Consider the following 18,478-nt stretch of genomic DNA (forward strand, 5'->3'; position numbering starts at 1 on the left):
ATTAGTGAGATAATTTGTTCAAATATTAAAATTGGCATAGTTTTTATTGTTTGAAAACAAAGTGCGTAGCTTACTTTAGGTCCCCCATCATATTCATAAATTGTGAATATTTTGTGAACAATTTTAAGCCTGATCAGTGATATTCAAGATGTGGGCCAAATCGTGGTTTTGGGAACCACTCGTAGATTTGTGTACGCGCACTTGTGTACAAAGTGAATGGAGGTGGAAATAGGGAACCGTGCGTGTTACTGAATAAAGCGCTGCTGTATGAAGTGAACGGTGGTTCTCTATATCACGATAATGCCGATGTTTGAACACCCCATCATAGATCTAGCCATTCTACTTAGTTCTAGGCCTAACCTCGCATGTTGTGTGACAGTGTGAGTACGAGTGGGCCTAACTCACTGTAAATGAGTACGGTACCATACCAATGTCGCAGGAGTACCGTAAGTAACGGTGTATTAACCGCACCTTTTTCTCGGCGGGATAGAAGCAAAAGTCGGGGGTGCGGTTTATACACGGTGACGGGTCTGAGCCAGCCCGCCGTAACCCCTCCCGTACATGTACGATGTCTGCCAGATCACAACACATCGAGTGGCCGGGCGTAGCCGCCCAGGCAATGTCGTTTAGAGGGGTATGAGCCGAGGGTAATGGGAAGCAATTATTATGATCTTAATCAAATATTGTCCATAACAAACGCACCCACCTTCATGACACTAATTTTGACTTTATTCTTGATTCAAAGTAGTGAAGTTCCCTGGCTAATTTAAAAGAGACGCCAAGCATACTCGGTAATATTTTGTCACTGCTGAGCGAGAGTTGAGTGAGCTTAATTATTGCGTTGTAATGTGGTTGTAGTGCGACTTAAGCTGGCGCTATTCAAAGTCCCTTTTCGCGCCAGCTTGTTTTTTTTTCCTTCCTGTTTGCTTTTCATAAGATACCATGTAAACCACGCACGAGAGAGACGGCACGAAGCCGTAAAAAACAACTGGAAAAAATGTCAATTTCTTTGTTTCTTGAACCTTCCTGTAATCCCGTATCCAAAATTCATGCTAAGACATCAAATTTCGGAAAGTGATTGTGAGATTGTGATGCAAGAAATGTGAATGTTTCTTCCTCCTACGCTGGGAAAGACACAGATCATAATTTGATAAGATGTACTGGCATGACTGGTACTGTATCGTAGTTTGCAATGTAATGTCAGTGCTGTGTGTGTACACTGTGACTGTGAGGTGAGTGAGTGTATAAGTTGCCAATATTGTCGGCCGGGGACCGTTCTTTCTAACATTTGTAGATGAATTGATCAAGAACAGCATATTTCCGCATACCGGTAATCTCTTTGGATACTTTTGTTTCTTCGTAGGCCTACATGTACCTCAAATATGCATGTAAATGTGAGAATTTTTTTTTTTTTTTTTTTAGTCCAAAGTTGGGGTGCGGTTAATACACGGGTGCGGTTAATACACCGTTACTTACGGTAACTGTGTTACTTAGGCCTAACTTTAGGTTAGCCTTAAGTTAGTTAGAGCTAAGTGTAACGTCAAGTTTATGCATTTCGGCTCGCATTCTCGCCTAGCCTACATCTAACTACATGTCGGCTCCGCTGACGTTGACGACGCGGAGAGCTCGGATAAGGAACAAATAGGCCTAGTAATTTTTTCAGACTGTTCTCTTCTTACCAACAACTCAATCGTTATCTAAAATGTCCTCTGATTATGACAGCAAATATCACATGAGTGGTTCCTTACTACAAATTCCAAGTGAATTAAAGTGACATGTTGACTGTCGCTCCTGGCCAGTGTTGTGGGCCTTTTAACATTTGCTGCAATGCATTCGCCGCGCGCGCGCCGCCGAGCTAGCTAGCGATGATCGATCCTTTTTACGCGGTACCGTATACGTTGTGTGTGGACGTGTGTGTGTAGTATACCGGTATACGGTATGGTAGCTTCTAACGCGAGGGGAGGCTTTTCTATTTTTCTGGAAAGTGAACCGTATTACGTTAGCTTCGCGGTAAAGGCCTACAAAAATAATTTACTTTCATTACAATTACCGGTATATCATCATCGTATTTATAAATTTCATTTGATTTTGATGAACCCAAAAGTTAGAAACTCATCATCACCTTGTTTTGTGTAACATTAAAACAAGCAATCTGAATATCAGATCATATTCTTGAATTTCAAGGTATGATCCGATATTAAGATTGCCTGCTTTAAAGAAGACTTCAGTTCACTTGACCAATATTTTTTTGTATTTATCAGGGGCCGCGGAACAGTTTTCAAATTGGGGGGGGGGGGGGGCTGCCCATGCAAAAAATCACAATCACATGCTAATTTTTACGTTTTTGTATACCGTTTTGGAAAATAGTGGGGGCTGCAGCCCCCCTGCAGCCCCTGTTTATAGCTGTGAATACATACTTGTGATATGATTTTACTATTTATGTGGTTCATATTCTGGTTCAAAATTATCAAGACATGATATGTATATAATAAAACAATATCATATCACACATTTGCAGACTGTGGGTGCAGAACAGTCATCATGATTTAATTGAAATGTGAATGATTGTACAGAAACACAGAGCCACATGCAAAAATCAGTACTCGCACACAAAACAGATCACACCTCATGTCATGCAGTTCATTCCTTGATCAACCCCGGTGATCAACTCATATTAACATCTTCATGCTCTCCTAAAAAATGAAATATCACACAATTAAGACTCAACAATAACATGTCCAATACACATGGAATCTGCATTTTCCAGACATTGGTTTAATTCATATTATTATTGCAACATATACACCTAATGAAATCCTGAGTTTAATTGCTACATGATGGAAAATAAATATCTTCACTGAGCGCTACATTTTACATTACATTCGCCAATTTCTGCCTAATCAAAACTCAAATATATCAGAAAAATATAGCATCACTAATTAAGATAAGATCCAGGTCAGTGAACATCACACTGAGTATAAGTGACCTCAAAACAAAAGCAATTACACCAATTCCCAACCCCACAATCAATATTTCGATCATTACAAAATAATAAATGTCAATCTCAACATTTAGTACCAAGGAAAAAGAATTTCAAAATCACCTATAGGAGTATTCTATAACTTTAAGCGAAGACTATTTTCCATTTTTAGACATATCTTTTATCCAAAATTTTATGAATCAAACAAGCATTATCATAAACATATATGCTCAAATGCTACAAAATTTTACTTCTAGAGAAACATTACAAAGAGATATAGCAATGTATGGTATTTTCTTAGCCTATGCATAAAATACAATGGCAGCTGGAAAAGCTCAACAGATGTAATACAGCAATTATTACCATACTTGGTAGGCATTCAAATATAAAAGTGCATTATTGTGTCTACAATCATTCAAGCAATGAAATTCTGTTTGAAATCCTGAACAATATGTTCTTTTAATATTCTTCATACAAGTCAAAACCATGTCATAAAGTACCTGCAATATTTCAGAAATCTATTATGATTGAAATAAAACGAAATACATTTAGTTACCGTATTTACATTCTTAAGTAAATAACATTGAACCAGTAGGTTTTGAATACAAAATAGAGTTGCTTTAATACTGTCCACAGAAAAGACCAGCATTACTTTTTCACTTTTAGAAAAGCAAGAACATTGTGTATAAACACCCATTTGCTTTTTAAATACAAATCCTTCACACTTAAGGGGGAGTCCAACCCAAATAAAGAGTTGTTTTCAGAGGAAAAAGAAAAAATCAGACCAGTTGATACACAAGATTGAACTTATCGGAAAAATAAGAAAGAATTATGAATTCTAAAATTTGTAAAATGTGGTAATCACTATACCTAAAAAGACTCCAAATTGGCCGCATTTGTGATGTCATATTGATGCAAGGCAAGGAGGCTACTCTTCCACTTACTCAAATATATAACATGGCTAAAAAGTCTTCTTATTTTTCATAAGTTTATCTTCAAATTATATTTTTCTTTCATGAGGACATAAAAACTTTACCTAGGCTATATTTGATTACTGCCACAGGGGAATATGTACTTAAAAAGAAAACCCGAAAAATCATGATAATCATACATGTCCAATGGGAAAATTCCTTGTCCCTTGTCATAATTTACTTACAGTTGCCAATTTGAAATTTACAGTCTTAAGGATCTCAATTCTAAAGCAGCCACAACTTTCTTATTGCCTATGCGATTTCTTTCAAACTTTCACGATTCTGTTTTTCTTATTTTCTTTTTTCCAACACATTTTATGACCAAGGTTGGATTTGCCTTTAAATAATCTATATTCTGCCTTTATTTACAACATTACAATTCCTGATGGACCCAGGAATCTTTGATACAACAAGCTTCAGGGTGGAGGGGGGTACTTCAATTGAAGAGTGGACAGCATCCATGAGAATCAAATAGTGTAAAAATCACCCTAACCCAGGATTCAAGGGAAGGCCGCTAGGGCACCCTAAACAAGGATTGTGTGCCGATGTCCTATATTTGCACACCCTAAACAGGGGTTGCATTACTTATTTGGACATAAACCAGCATATTCCCAATTTTACACAAGCGCTATGTGCTGTGTATGCCAAATAGTAATGGGGATTTGAAAAGGTTTAGGATTGAGATGTGGGGTTAGAGATTCCAATTCAAATTTTGTCTTGCTACAGTTAAGTAGGCCCAACAATCTGTGCAGATTACCTACCCTATTCACATTTTAAGGAGTCATAATTTAGGGGGATTTATTTTTTGCATTTTTACACTATTAGCATTCAATACCTACCCCTGAAAAATACCCCCTTTTCATTTTTGTGTGTGTGTGTGTGGATGCTGTCCACTCTTCAATGAAAGTTGAGCCCTTGGGTGAGAAAACACTGTTTTCTCGGTTTACAGAATGTTCTTAAGGGTACATGAAGCATCGTAGACAACATGAACCTTGCATTTCCCAAATTACTTCCACTAGAAAAACAGCAGTAATTAAAGCTCAGCATGACTTGGATAAAAACGATATCCATCCATGTAAAATTCTGACATGAATTCTCACATAATACTTCTTTACTAGTTTGCAGTATAATTTTGATTATCTAAGCTATGTGTCCTCTATTTGCCTGTCTATAATCAAGATATATAATACAAGAAGAAAATGACATTAGCAAAATCAAAATACATTTAATAAAAGATTGGTCATTAACCACTTACATTATAACATGGAAAGATAAATTACACAGGAAATATTGTTATCCACGCAAAATATAAGCAAACTGAAATCTAATTTTTCAATAATTGAAATCATAAATACTAATTTTGATAGAAAATGTATTTGAAAGTGAAGAGCACCAAAAGAAAGATTACTGCATACATCTGATTTCACTGTACGTTGAGTTTCTTCACCATAATTATTAGTTGTAGTCATTCTTCATTTTACAACAATGGTGGCATTTCTCTTATCAATATGCATGTGTACACCAAGCACTCCAAATTCATAGTAATGCACCCATACTCACACAAATAAATTCAAGTTGAAGAACAAAAATAGGTAGATCTAAGCCCCACACCCCCAATAAAAAATTCAGCTTCATCTATACCATATTCTTTGGGATTTTCACTTTAGATCCAGGAATTGAACGATTACAAATGTCTGAACCTGCTAGAAGATAACCAAACAGTTGAAGTAGAGGTAAATTCATCAAGATGGTCAGCGGATTACTTCCCTAACTTGACAATAAACAAATTTGATAATGCAGCTCACCTTTACTGACATTGAGATTTTAACAGAGAACACTTCATTAGAAACTTCCCCACAACAGATTGTCAGCTGTTTTGTAACAGCGTACCGTTACTCCCTTTGCAAATTACATCAATTAATTGGTTGATTCATCTTACAGATTTTTACAGTACAAGTTGAAATGGAAGTAAAATATTTTCAGCTACTGTTTATCAAAAAGCAAGTACAGAAACAGATTGTGAACAGCTTGCACTACAATATCATGCCATCATAATATAACACTATTCAAATGCACCACATAATTGATAATCATAAAATTTCAATGTATATATTAATAAACTATATACAGCTTTAAGCTAGAAAAAACAATATACATCACACGGTGGAGAACTTTATAGCTATCTTCACTGAAGTGGCAGTTGTACTGTCACATGAATACTATATCACATACACACACCTACAGGTAATAATTATATTATTAATAATATATTTACAATGAGAAATAAGAAATCAATACATACTAACTCAATGTTCCCATCATCAATACGGTTGATTTTACATCCATGATTTAAACTATGAAGTGTACATATCTCATTATGCATCAATTCATGCTTGATTCAGCATATATTATTAAAAGAAAGTCCTATAATAAATGCACGCACTTGTCACAGTGCTGATTTCTTGAATGTTGCTATGTTTTAAGCATCTAGGAGCCCAGTTTATTTGAATTAATTTGTATTCCGCATAAATAAGACCCTTGCCATAAGATTGGTCAGAAGTCATTCCCATGGAACAGGATAGTTTCCCCATCGATCATCACTCGCAGTGATGGAACTTTTGTGTTTCATCCATCTTTTAACCCAATAGGGTCATAACACATAATAAATTAGTTTGAGTATGCGTGAAATGAAGAGGTCGTTGCCATTCCATTTTTTTTTCTCCATCACATACAGTGACGATTGCGCAAGTTCTAGATGAGCGTGCGCACTATAACAAGCACAATAGTTTTTTTTTCTTCTTGTAGCGACGTATGAATATTGAAAATCGAAAATCAATATTTTATTGTTAGAAACGGAAATCCTCAGAGAATTTGTTTTGCCCACTCGATGGCTTATGATAAGTCTGGGACCCATATAATAAGACTCGTTACAATAACAATTTTGCAACAACGGTCACTTAATTTAATCAGCTGATAATAAACTTGTTTTTGAACTTGTGTACAGGTATTTGTTATAACAAGTCTTTTTGAAATGTCAAACTGGAACTCTTTATCTCTGATTTGTTTATTAATCTTGATCAGGAGAAAAATTGAAGGGACTTATTTTTTGCCTTTTTGTTGCTACTCACTACATGTAGCTAAAAACGATAGACTAGACAAAATCCCTTATGAGATCTTACCAGAAATGGAAAGGGCTTAAACCATCCTTGTACTTCTTACATAACATAACAAACTGTGTCTTCCCAATTATGTCAAAGGAGTTTCAGATCTCTCTAAATGTCATTGTTATACAAGAACTCCATATGCATTTTCCCTTAAAATTTGACTGCAGAGAAGAGCTGCCAAAGTAAAACATAAAATATCAAATAAATATATCATTGTCAAATATCAATGTAACTGAATATTTCATGTCAAAAGTCAAGCAGTAATATCTCACTATCTTTAAACAGCATATAAATCATTCTTTTACACATATGAGGATATGAGGGATAAAACAGATATTTCTCAAATCTAAGTACCCCAATTTCAAGAATATATGATTTGAAAATGTACATTAGCTTCCAACATTTTAAGTACTTCACTTCATAAAGGTGATTGAAGATAATTAGAAGGAATGGCTAGCTATATACTATAATAATACACTGAAGAGTATTCCACTCATTTACCAAAACTGAGGATACAAAAGAAAAACTACAATTTCTTCCAGAGTTTATTATTAAAATAATGGGCAAAGGGGAAGAATTAACATTGTTTAAGGTTAAATTCAGCAATCTGAAATAATTGCACCTTTTATTTCAATGACAACAATTCAACTATCATGACAAATGTTACTAATGGCAAGTGACTAGTAAATGATATGATCCGCCAATGGATTCACATGTTTTTCTAATTAGTTAATAGTTCCATTCTACATATGGTCAGAGGGTCATTTGAACTCAAATGGCGTGGTGGTATAATATTCATTGAGATAAGCCCCATATTTGATGTCTTGATTAATCATATATTCTTTTTAATGTGCTTTTCATAAGATCCACTGAAAAGCAACAATGCATCCAATGGCCACTTGTTTTTAATAGTTGGCAAAATACAATTGACATGCTATTTTGTTTACTTGTCCTATTGAATATCTGCATCCTGCCATGTCAAGCATGTGTATATTATATTTTGCTTTGAATTTTCCTATCCTCATAGAAGGAAACATTTGAACAAACTTCTCCATGGGGTAACTCAGAAATGGTCTATTGTTCTGATGAAATTAATAAAAGCGATTAGATGAGATAGTGAATAGTTTTCAAGACAACTTTTGTATACTTTTATTATCAATATAGCAAATTTATGTGCCATCACTTTAGGATTTTAAGACTTATTGGCCAGTATTCTGAAGTCATGGCCTAACTGTGTGCTAAAATTATGGACAGCCAAAAATGTTTATATTTTCCTGACATTGGATGTTTCTTATGTTTACTGTGGTCTTACCTAGCTTGTGAATTAGAAGAAACCTATCTCATTCATCATTCTGAAACAGTTCAGAATGATTTGAGAGAAACATGAGCTGATTTATTTAAATCATATTCCTACTGTTAGAGATTTATGCCACTATTGGATATCCATAATTAAACCACACCTTTAAACCAGAGTTTATCTTAAACCTGACTTCAGAATACGGGCCACAGACTTTATAGACATTTTCCCCAATGGAGAGCTAAAAACATAAATAGCTGATAAAAAAGAAAGCATTCAGTGTTTACAACAAATTTTTTCTAAGAAATACTAATATAAAGATATTTACCGAGATGTTGACATTGAATGTTGTACACATGTATGGAATATAATTAACACAGGTCTCAAATAAGTATTGCAATGGAAAATAATCTAAGAAACTGAAATTTGATGAACTTTTCATGACCCTTTGATTATCCCTGTGATGTATTTGAAAACTTTGGTTCTCTCATTAGTACTGAAGCACAGATAGCATAGAACAAATCTTATTCATAGAATACGAAACAAAAACAAAAAAAGTTTACATATCAGTTTCAGTAGTTAGCTATACTTTAACACAATGAAACAACTTCATGATTAGAGTAAAATTTAGCAATATATTTCATTCTACATGCATATGGAACACAGAAAGCATTACTACTGAACAGCTCTGACGCCATTACCAATGCAGTGGATTCCCATATATCAGATTAAAATGTATACATATTGTAATAGTAGAAGGAAGCAAAGCATAAGTTTTACAGAGTGGCTCAATGGAAACAGATTTACACAATGAAGAGAATTAGACTCCAGAAAAGAAATTAAGAATATTTCCTTCCAATTATTTCATTTTAACTCAATAAAACAGTCAACATATTAATTTCATATTTGATAATGACTGTCTTTGTTTAAGTGATTTAATCAGTCCCTGACTACATGTTAATTAAAAGTGTGTTGCACTATGGATTATCAACTATCAAAAATTAAGTGAGGAAGCCATAACAATTTTACTCAACAATGCCTTCCTAGGTTGATTTGATCATAATTATTCTCTTTGCTGTTTAATGTCATAAGGGACAGTGGGGGGGGGGGCTCATTTTTCTCCCTTTTCCCTAACTTAGCATATTAAAAATACCTTTTTCATACTACATAATGGTCTCAAGTTCAGAATATAAGACAAATGATCCCCTTTCAGAGACATACTATCACTTGCTCGGCTATGGGCAGTTGACTTCATTTAGATTTTGTAAGACCTATAGACAGTTGGTTTTATCACCTTGACAGAGGTTTATCATCTATTCGTTAAAACATTAGACCAATCTATATCATTTAAACCTCAACATTTCATTCCCTAAGTCATTTGATTATCATGAAAACAGTTCTGATAAAAAATTTCAATTATCATGGTCATTATAAATTTTGTTGATAAGATTTCCAAACCATCAATCATGCTTTGCTTAGAGTCTGACTTAAGACTTCTTTTGACTTAAGATTTCTTAACAAGTTGGTTACTGTTAAATGTTTACTGTTTGATGAGTTGGTCATATCACATGAAGCATATCAGCAGGCAATGTGATTGGTTCCATAGCATCTACATGAAGAAGACTGCCTTTCAAGACAAGTTGGTGTCTGAGCAACTATAACATGTCCTGTCATGAAGTACTGCGGCCAATGGCACCTGCATGATATTTAAAACAAATGAAATAATAATCATTACTATACACAGTATTTTAGCAGCTATTCATATTTCACATGCTTCTTTCAATCCTTGACCAAGCTGTAAACACAAGCCATTTTGTCCTCTTCCTGGTTTTCCCAATGTTTACATGTAACAATTCTGCAGCGGGATATACATGTATTCATGAAATGCGGGATTTATCAAGTGATATACTTTTGATCGATTGGACAGCAATTATCATGTGGAATGCAATACAATGAGGTATAATAGTGTGTTCTTTTCATTATGATTAATCAGAGAGTTGTTGGAAAAGGGCAGGGTCAAGTTGTTTTCCTTAGTTAGATTCCATGCTCGGCACTGCTGATAAGGTATGCGCTAATCTGGATCTGTTAACCCGGTGGGTGTTTCATAAAGCTGTTCGTAAAGTTACGCAAGACTTTACGCACAACTGTGACCCTTTCTTATGCCGCACTATCCCTATGTAGCTCACTTTAGCACCTAAGATCATGTTCCAGTCATACATAAATTTACGAAAAGCTTTATGAAACACTGAATATGCTGGGTGTTTCATAAAGATGTTCGTAAGATACGATTGACTTTATGCACGACTGGAGACCCCTTCTTGTGCTAGATGATACATCCCTATGTCATTCATTTTATAGGACATAAAAACATGTTCCAGTCATTCGTAAAGTTGTGCGTAACTTTACAAGCAGCTTAATGAAACACCCACCAGAACATCATATCTCTGCAACTGTCCATCTTATAGATTTTTTTTTTATTAATGGTCAAATATGTAATGTGTTTCATGGACATTAGCAAACTTTTGTAATTTCATACTCTTTTCAACTGCAAATACATTATAAAACCACAAAATAAAATAAAAATGCACAAACAAGGAACCTTACATCCAAGATTGTAAGTCATGGATTAAATGACATGACATAACAATGTGTCCAAACGATTCGAACATATTCAAATTTTAAATTTCTGCAAGAATCTTAATTCTTTTAATTGACTCTGATACAAAAATAACAAGATGGGCAGAAAGCTAAATTTTGAAAACAAGTTTAGCGTCCAATTTCTAAAACAAACCATCACGAGCCTTATAACTTTTATAGCAAATTTAACCAAAAATGTTATAAAATCATAACTGGTACTTGACTTCTGAAAATTACATCAACAGAAGTACAGTGTGCCAAATAGATGCTTCAAACCAAGTAAATTGTTACAAATCCCACTGTTACACCTCAAAAACCCATCAATGCTCTTGCCTAAATTACAGCTCCTTCCTAATAATTCCCTGGATTAACCCTGTACCATATTACCTTTCTATAAGCCATGAGCAGCAGCAAGCATATGATCAATATCCCTCTCCAGGTCTGGTGAAGGTTCTGGGTCAACTAGACATGAAGAGAAATATAATATCATAACACTCAAAATTGATGAAAAAAATAAAAGTATGTCAATTAAGAACAATCTCACATTGGGACTGCTAGCTTACACTGAATCTTCCCCAACAAAAAAACATAAAACTCTGGATATGACTTTGTAAATTTGTTATAATCCTGCTCAATGCGTGCATTTCAAAATAACCTGTGCTATCAAATCTTATTTACCATAAGAGGCCTAACTTTTCCTTGCAGGTCAAAAACTTATTCTTAGAAAGCACACGATAGGAGTGAGTAACTGAAAAATTCAAGCTATATTTAACTGTATGATGAATCCCCAAAACAAGGAAGAATGAGGATTAATCAGGACTAAAAGTGAGATCCAATGAAAACAAATGGAGCGCCTCTGTTGAGTGCAGCACAATGTGTATGAATTTTTTGCTAAAGAAAATTACGCCATGGCTGGGATATGAACCCACAACCCTGTTTGGAAGTCAGAAGACTAATCCACTCGGCCACAACGCTCCATGAAAATGAGAGCAATTTGAACAAAAACTTAACCTTTTGACCCCTAGATGACCTTTGGCCCTATCTTTCTCAACAACCACAATGTGGTTGAACAAAAAATTAAACATTTTTGAAAAGACCGATGGACCAACAGCTAGACTAACAGACCAACAGGAAAAGTGTTAAGTAGGTCTCTGCTGAACAAATAAATAAATGAGAGCAAGTTGAACAAAAACTTTTTAAAAGGATGAACATGACCTCTTATCATTTGACCTTTTGACCCATAAAAGACCTTTAACCTCATCATTATCATACGGTCACATGTAATATTACCCAAAGGTTATACGTTCATTACCAAGTATGAACATAATTGATTCAAAACTAAAGAGATGAGAATAAGTTGAACAAAAACTTCAAAAAAGGATGAACATTAACTCAGATCATTTGACCTTTGACCTCTAGATGACCTTTGACCCATCATTCTCATAAGGTTGCATGTGGTATTATCAAAGGATCATATGTAAAAGTATGAACATAATTGATGCAAAAATAAAGAAATGAGAGCAAGTTTACAATACTTTAACATTTTTAACAGACCAACAGGACAAGTGGTTACTAGGTCTCTGTCCAACTTCGTTCAGGCGAAACAAATATTAACCTCATTAAAGATTTTTTTTTGAATCTCGATTCCCCCAACATAATCTACGTTCATTGACTCTAAATGAGCTTAGACCTTGGTCATGTGACCTGAAATTTGCCCGGGTTGGTCCATGATTCTTGATTACTCTTTGTCCAAGTTTCATGAATTAGATTCACAATCTTTCAAATTTATGAGGGCAATTCGAACAAATATCCCCCACATTGCCAAAGTTCATTGACCCTGAGTGACCATTGACCTTGGTCATGTGACCTGAAACTCAGGCAGGATGTTCAGTAATACTTGATTACCTTTATGTCCAATTTTCATGAACTAGTTCCAAATCCTTTTTAAGTTATGACATTTCAAAAACTTAATCTTAGGTTAATATTTTAATGTTGACAATGCCGCTGATGTCTGAAAAACAGTGTCTCTGGTCTCGTTCTGCTATGCATGCAAGACAACTAGTGATTGAACATGGTTTATCATCACTTTGAAAGACAACATAGTGATAGTCAACCAATTACTCAGAATTAATGCAAATGAGTGACAATGAAACACACAAATGAGTGGCGTGCGTTTGTACTTAAGATTACACTCTTATCACGCTAAATGAATTACAGGTCTGAGATGCAAAATATTTGCTGCTAATTGGCAAGTGCAGCATGTTAAAGAGTTTTCAAAGTTATTGTTTTTCGTGTAATTTTTCCTTTTTCTATACAATACTGAAGGTAAATAGTAACATTCTATCTCCAAGATAAGTGAACAAAATAATCTAATCACAATTATTTCATATATATGAATCACATACACTCATATATCAAAAAGATGCAAGCCACTATGAAACTGTAATGTCACTCTATTCAATTCCACATTCTAATGAACAGGAAACATCTCAAATTTGTACTATATCAGTATTATCATGACCACTAAATAAGGATTACCGTAATTTGATATTTGGATCACAGAGAACAAAACTGAATACAGCTTTACTAACTGAACACCGATTCTAATACTAACCATTAATCTTTCCAGCTGGAACTGGTACAAATGGATTCTCAGTCATTCCAGCCATTAGTCTATTTCCAATCTTTCCATCTATATTCAATGGCACCCCTCTTCCGAACGGTTCCGTATCAGGACTTGGTACCTCTCCTGCTTCTCCGATCGCCCTCCCAACAACCGTCTTCACTCCTACTGATTGCCCCACTTGTTCTTCATTGCCATCTGGGATTGCACTGGGAATATCCAATGGTTTCAAGTTTGTCGGAGATGTTGGAGACTCAACATCAATGCTGTCACTGTGAAGAAGCTTAGATTCGTCCTTGGGGATTTCAATTTTTGTAATACTTCCACTTCTCGAGCTATGAGCAAGCAACGGAATGACTGATGGCAAGTGATCAGAGTTGAAGAGATTCTCTCCTTCAGGAGCTGTTTGAGATTGACTTGATGGTAAACTGGAAGCAGAGACTGTAGATAATGAAGATGATGATGAAGGTGATGATACTTCTGATGAAAGTTCTTGAGTTGATATTGATTCTCCTTCTGAATAACTCTGTAATGGTATTGCTGAAGTTACTAATGGCATAGACGATGGCAAAATTTCTTTTACTTCCTCGTTTTGTTCTAGACCATTAACAATGCTTGATCCTCCTACTTCTTGTGGTTTAATATCTTTACTTGATTTCTGGGTCTTTTGTCCACTTTTAGGTCTGCTTCCTAAGACCACAAGTGCCTCTTGAGCACTCTCAATGCCCATCAAAGGGTCCCTAGTATCTCTTACTACTTCCTGTCTACTCATTTCATTGACTTTGGGATCTGACTGTTCTGAAGTTGCATTATCTATTTCATTGTCTGTCTTTTCTGATTGTGCCTTTTGATTTGCATAGGCATTCTTTGCTCGCTCCTCCTCTTCTTTTTGACGTTGTTCAAGGATATTTCGATTCCGTGAGAGGTGACTGCATATTTCAGACAGAAGAGATTGTTGGAGTTCTTCATACCCTTTGAGCTGTAATCAAACAGAAAATGAATAAACACATTGCCTTCAATTAATCCCTCCTGGCTTTTATATACAGATTTTGAACAAAATATAGTAAACTTGTGTGTTTGCTTCAAGCAAATCAAGAAACATTATCGATGCTCATTAAAGAATAATATAGGTTTATGCCTGACAGATGATTTAAAAACTCCTTGAAAAATATGGGATGAAACCAAGAAAAAAATACCATATATGTTATATCAGTGCATAGTAATATAACTCAATGTTTGCTTTGGGGGAATATTTATAGAATTCATTTATCAATTAATCATTTTGCAACTACTAAAAAAGACAAATTCAGCAATCAACCGCTATGTTGTGCTATTCATGCCAAACAAAGGGGAATCCAGCCTTGGTAATAAAAGGTTGTGTTGGAAAGGGGAAAAATAAAGCAGAATGGTGAAAGTTTGAAAGAAAATGGACAAGCAATAATAAAGTTATCGCTGCTTTAAAATTGAAATCCCTAAGACTATGTAGACTTCAAATTGGCAACTGGTTAAGTAAACAAGGGGCAAGGACAACTTTCCCATAGTACTACTACTACTATCCTCATTCGTGCCCTGTGGCACATAAGACCTCCAAGCTTTCTTTCCGTTTTGGGCGACCTCTAGCACAACCCCCGGCCTCATTGCAACTCTTCCATCCTTTGGTATTTCTGTCCTTCTCTTCAGTTCTCCTCCCTGTTGTTTTTGGTCTACCCCTTTTATGTTTTCTTCCTGGATTCCATGATTGAGTACAATGATGGTCATCTTGCTTTCTGAGGACATGACCTATCCAATTCCAACATCTTCTTTTGACTTCCTGTCTCATTTTGTTAAGTTGAGTGAGATTATTGAGTTCCTCCATGCCAATGTTTGGCCAGAATATTTGAAGTACTCTTTTAAGGCACTGATATTAAAACGAATCTAGCTTTTCTTCATCACTTTTGTTGACCTTCCATGTTTTTACAATCAAGGAAAAGTACAGGTCTGACTAACGTCTTTCGATAGGCCATGAGCTTAATTATCAGGAATTTGTGGTTTTTCGCTGAAGTACCCATTCCCCTGGGGCAGTAATTTCAATATAACACAGGTAGTATATTGTTTTATGTCCCAATGAAAGAAAAAAATAATTTGCAGTAAAACTTAAAAAAAAAATACATTTTAGCTATTTCATGTATTGGAGTACAAGGAACTGAAGGAAGAGTAGTCCTTGTCTTGCATCACTGTGACATCACATGTGGCCAATTTGAAGTCTCCATGGGTATAGTAATTTTTACCTCTTTTAAATATTCATAACTTTCTTAATGTTTGTCCGATATTGCTAAAACATTTATCTATCATGGACCTACTACTCTGTCAGAGTAGTAGGTCTCTAAAAAGAAGTTTTGTTTGGGTTGGAATCCCCTTTAACCTTATTGTGATTGGTAGTATCTGCCTATAATTCAGAACCAGATAAACTGAACAAGGCAGGGTTTTCATTTTTTTATAATTCATCTCATTGTATGAAACACATCTCTATGGCAACCGAGGCAAATCAGAACAGATGAATAGAACTTACTGATTCTTTCTTCACATCTTTATCAAGGTCAAGTCTAAGCAGAATAGTATTGACGTTTAACGACAGTGATAGCGCCATCATGCCTCCGGTCCGTATGTCATTTTCTCTTAAATCAAGTCTCATCAGAAAACAGTTGTCAGCTAGGTATTCAGCCAAGGCTACTGCACCTGCATGATGAATAAATCAAACAACCATCCAGGTGTTCAAGGATGATCTACTAATAAATTATTAGAACACAACGTAATGAGAATAGGGGAAACCTGGATTGATAGTAAAGCATAGAGAGCTACATTGTACGTAAATGATTTTACACATTTTGTGATGAAGGTGGTATTAACAACTTATAGCATAATTTCCAAAAATAATATGGAGAGATGAAGATTTCTTTTTACATCAAGTTCAACTAGAATATGTACACACACAGCAATTATCAAATACTCACCAACTATTATAAACATTATACAACTTATCCATGTGATGTATTAATACAGTACAATTTTATATATCATGCACAATTGGAATAGGCAATAGATAAAAAATACAACATATTATTTAATTATCATGAAAGCTCATAGAAATATTTTGAGCCCATATTTAATTATTGAAAATGTATCTTATTTCAATTAAAGCAAAAGAGCAGGGTAAATTCATAGCTGTTTCTTTGAACTTTGACAGTCAACCCGCTAAAGATAGTAAAAAGACTTACATAATTTGATACCTAAATATCAATGACAGTGTAATCTATTTGGGGATATTCATTACCTTCATCAGATATCTTGCATGCATATAAACCCAGTCTCATCAAAGCTTTATTCTTCATAAGACCATCCTTCAAGAAATGGATTCCATCCGTTCCAAGGTTGTTTTGACCAAGATTCAGAGTTTCAAGATTGGTAGACTTTATCTGTTAGAGAGAAAAGGATTCATTTCAGTTGACATGTGTTACAGCACTCATTTGGATTGATATATATTCAATTCAATGGAAATACAATACTCTTGTGCATCAACATCAAGAAAAAAAACGCTTGTGTACAAACATCCATGAATCAACATGATACAAGGATTCACAAGCAAAAAAAAGAATAAATACACATTCGTTTAGCCAGCAAGGAACAAACTTGTAATTATCTAATTCTTTAACATAAAGCATTGACAAACTAATGGTAATTATTTAATTTTGATAATTTAAAATTTGTTGTCATTTGTGAGTAGAAAACAAAACGATAAAAGAAAGAGATTCCTAATATGGATTTTTAAAATAGGGATCGAGTCCTCTTCAACCCAACCCAGTTGGAGGGGTATATAAAGAACAGTTAAGATGGTGCATTTGATTGGTACTAGCACAATAACTTTCATGTTTTGTTGCCCTTGACTTCAATGGAGTATTGCAAGAAGCATCGTGCAAGTGATTTTCCCTCTCTGCTCTCAGCCAATAAGACGCAAAGATTTCAAATAGTTTTTAGTAAAAATAATTTAATAACTACTTTATGAAAGGCTCTTCAGGCACCCATTTGATATGAAAAGAAACATTGATTACATTTTTAAATGTAGTATAAATTCTTACCAATGCTTTACCAAGGTGAGCTACACCATTATGAGTGATGTGGTTGTTCCAGAGAACAAGAGTTGAGAGACCTCCCTTAGACTGAGCGGATAGACCATTGCTTATGTGGGATAGACCAGTATCCTATGTACCAAGAATACAAGTAAAAGAACCTTTACTGCCATATGCTCCTCTCATATTTATAAGCTGTCATGAAGATTTGAAATTATCAAGTTAATGTGTTAATCAATGGTTTCTTTTATGTCACCAGCTTTTCTGTCATGAAAGCATTAAAGGACAAGTCCATCCCAACAAAACTTTATTGGAATAAAAAGAGAAAAATCTAACAAGCATAACACTGAAAATTTCATCAAAATCGGATGTAAAATAAGAAAGTTATGGCATTTTAAAGTTTTGCTTCATTTCACAAACTAGTTATATGCACATCTCGGTCGGTATGCAAATGGGGAACTGATGACATCACTCACTCACTATTTCTTTTGTATTTTATTATATGAAATATCTTTATTTTCTCATCATTGTCAAGTGAAATTAAGTTTCATTCCTCCCTGAACACGTGGAATTCCATTATTTTAACATTTTGTGCTTCAGGCAAGGAGGTCCTAATCGTCAAATTCGTAAAAAATTGAAATATTGTATAATTCAAACAATAAAACACAAAAGAAATAGTGAGTGACATCATTGACTCACTCAT

The 18,478-nt window shown here is 34.8% G+C and overlaps 2 protein-coding genes across 2 annotated transcripts in view; both read right to left on the reverse strand.

The window, feature by feature from the left end:
- Positions 1–1,812, reverse strand: part of LOC121419364 (protein Smaug homolog 1-like) — a 38,434-nt gene extending 36,622 nt beyond the window's left edge. The window contains exon 1 of the mRNA XM_041613792.1: positions 1,749–1,812. The gene's annotated coding sequence lies outside the window, so the exon portion shown is untranslated. The remainder of the gene's footprint in view (positions 1–1,748) is intronic.
- A 955-nt stretch (positions 1,813–2,767) lies between these two features.
- The window catches only part of LOC121419365 (protein phosphatase 1 regulatory subunit 37-like), a 36,267-nt gene continuing 20,556 nt past the window's right edge, over positions 2,768–18,478 (reverse strand). The window contains exons 8-13 of the mRNA XM_041613793.1: positions 17,785–17,907; positions 16,983–17,124; positions 16,221–16,387; positions 13,664–14,651; positions 11,437–11,511; positions 2,768–10,108 (exon numbers count right to left, since the gene is read on the reverse strand). Coding sequence (XP_041469727.1) covers positions 11,441–11,511; positions 13,664–14,651; positions 16,221–16,387; positions 16,983–17,124; positions 17,785–17,907 — 1,491 coding nt within the window. The 3' untranslated portion in view covers positions 2,768–10,108; positions 11,437–11,440. The remainder of the gene's footprint in view (positions 10,109–11,436; positions 11,512–13,663; positions 14,652–16,220; positions 16,388–16,982; positions 17,125–17,784; positions 17,908–18,478) is intronic.

The sequence above is a fragment of the Lytechinus variegatus genome, chromosome 7, assembly GCF_018143015.1.
Source record: "Lytechinus variegatus isolate NC3 chromosome 7, Lvar_3.0, whole genome shotgun sequence".
In the NCBI taxonomy this organism is placed as follows: domain Eukaryota; kingdom Metazoa; phylum Echinodermata; class Echinoidea; order Temnopleuroida; family Toxopneustidae; genus Lytechinus; species Lytechinus variegatus.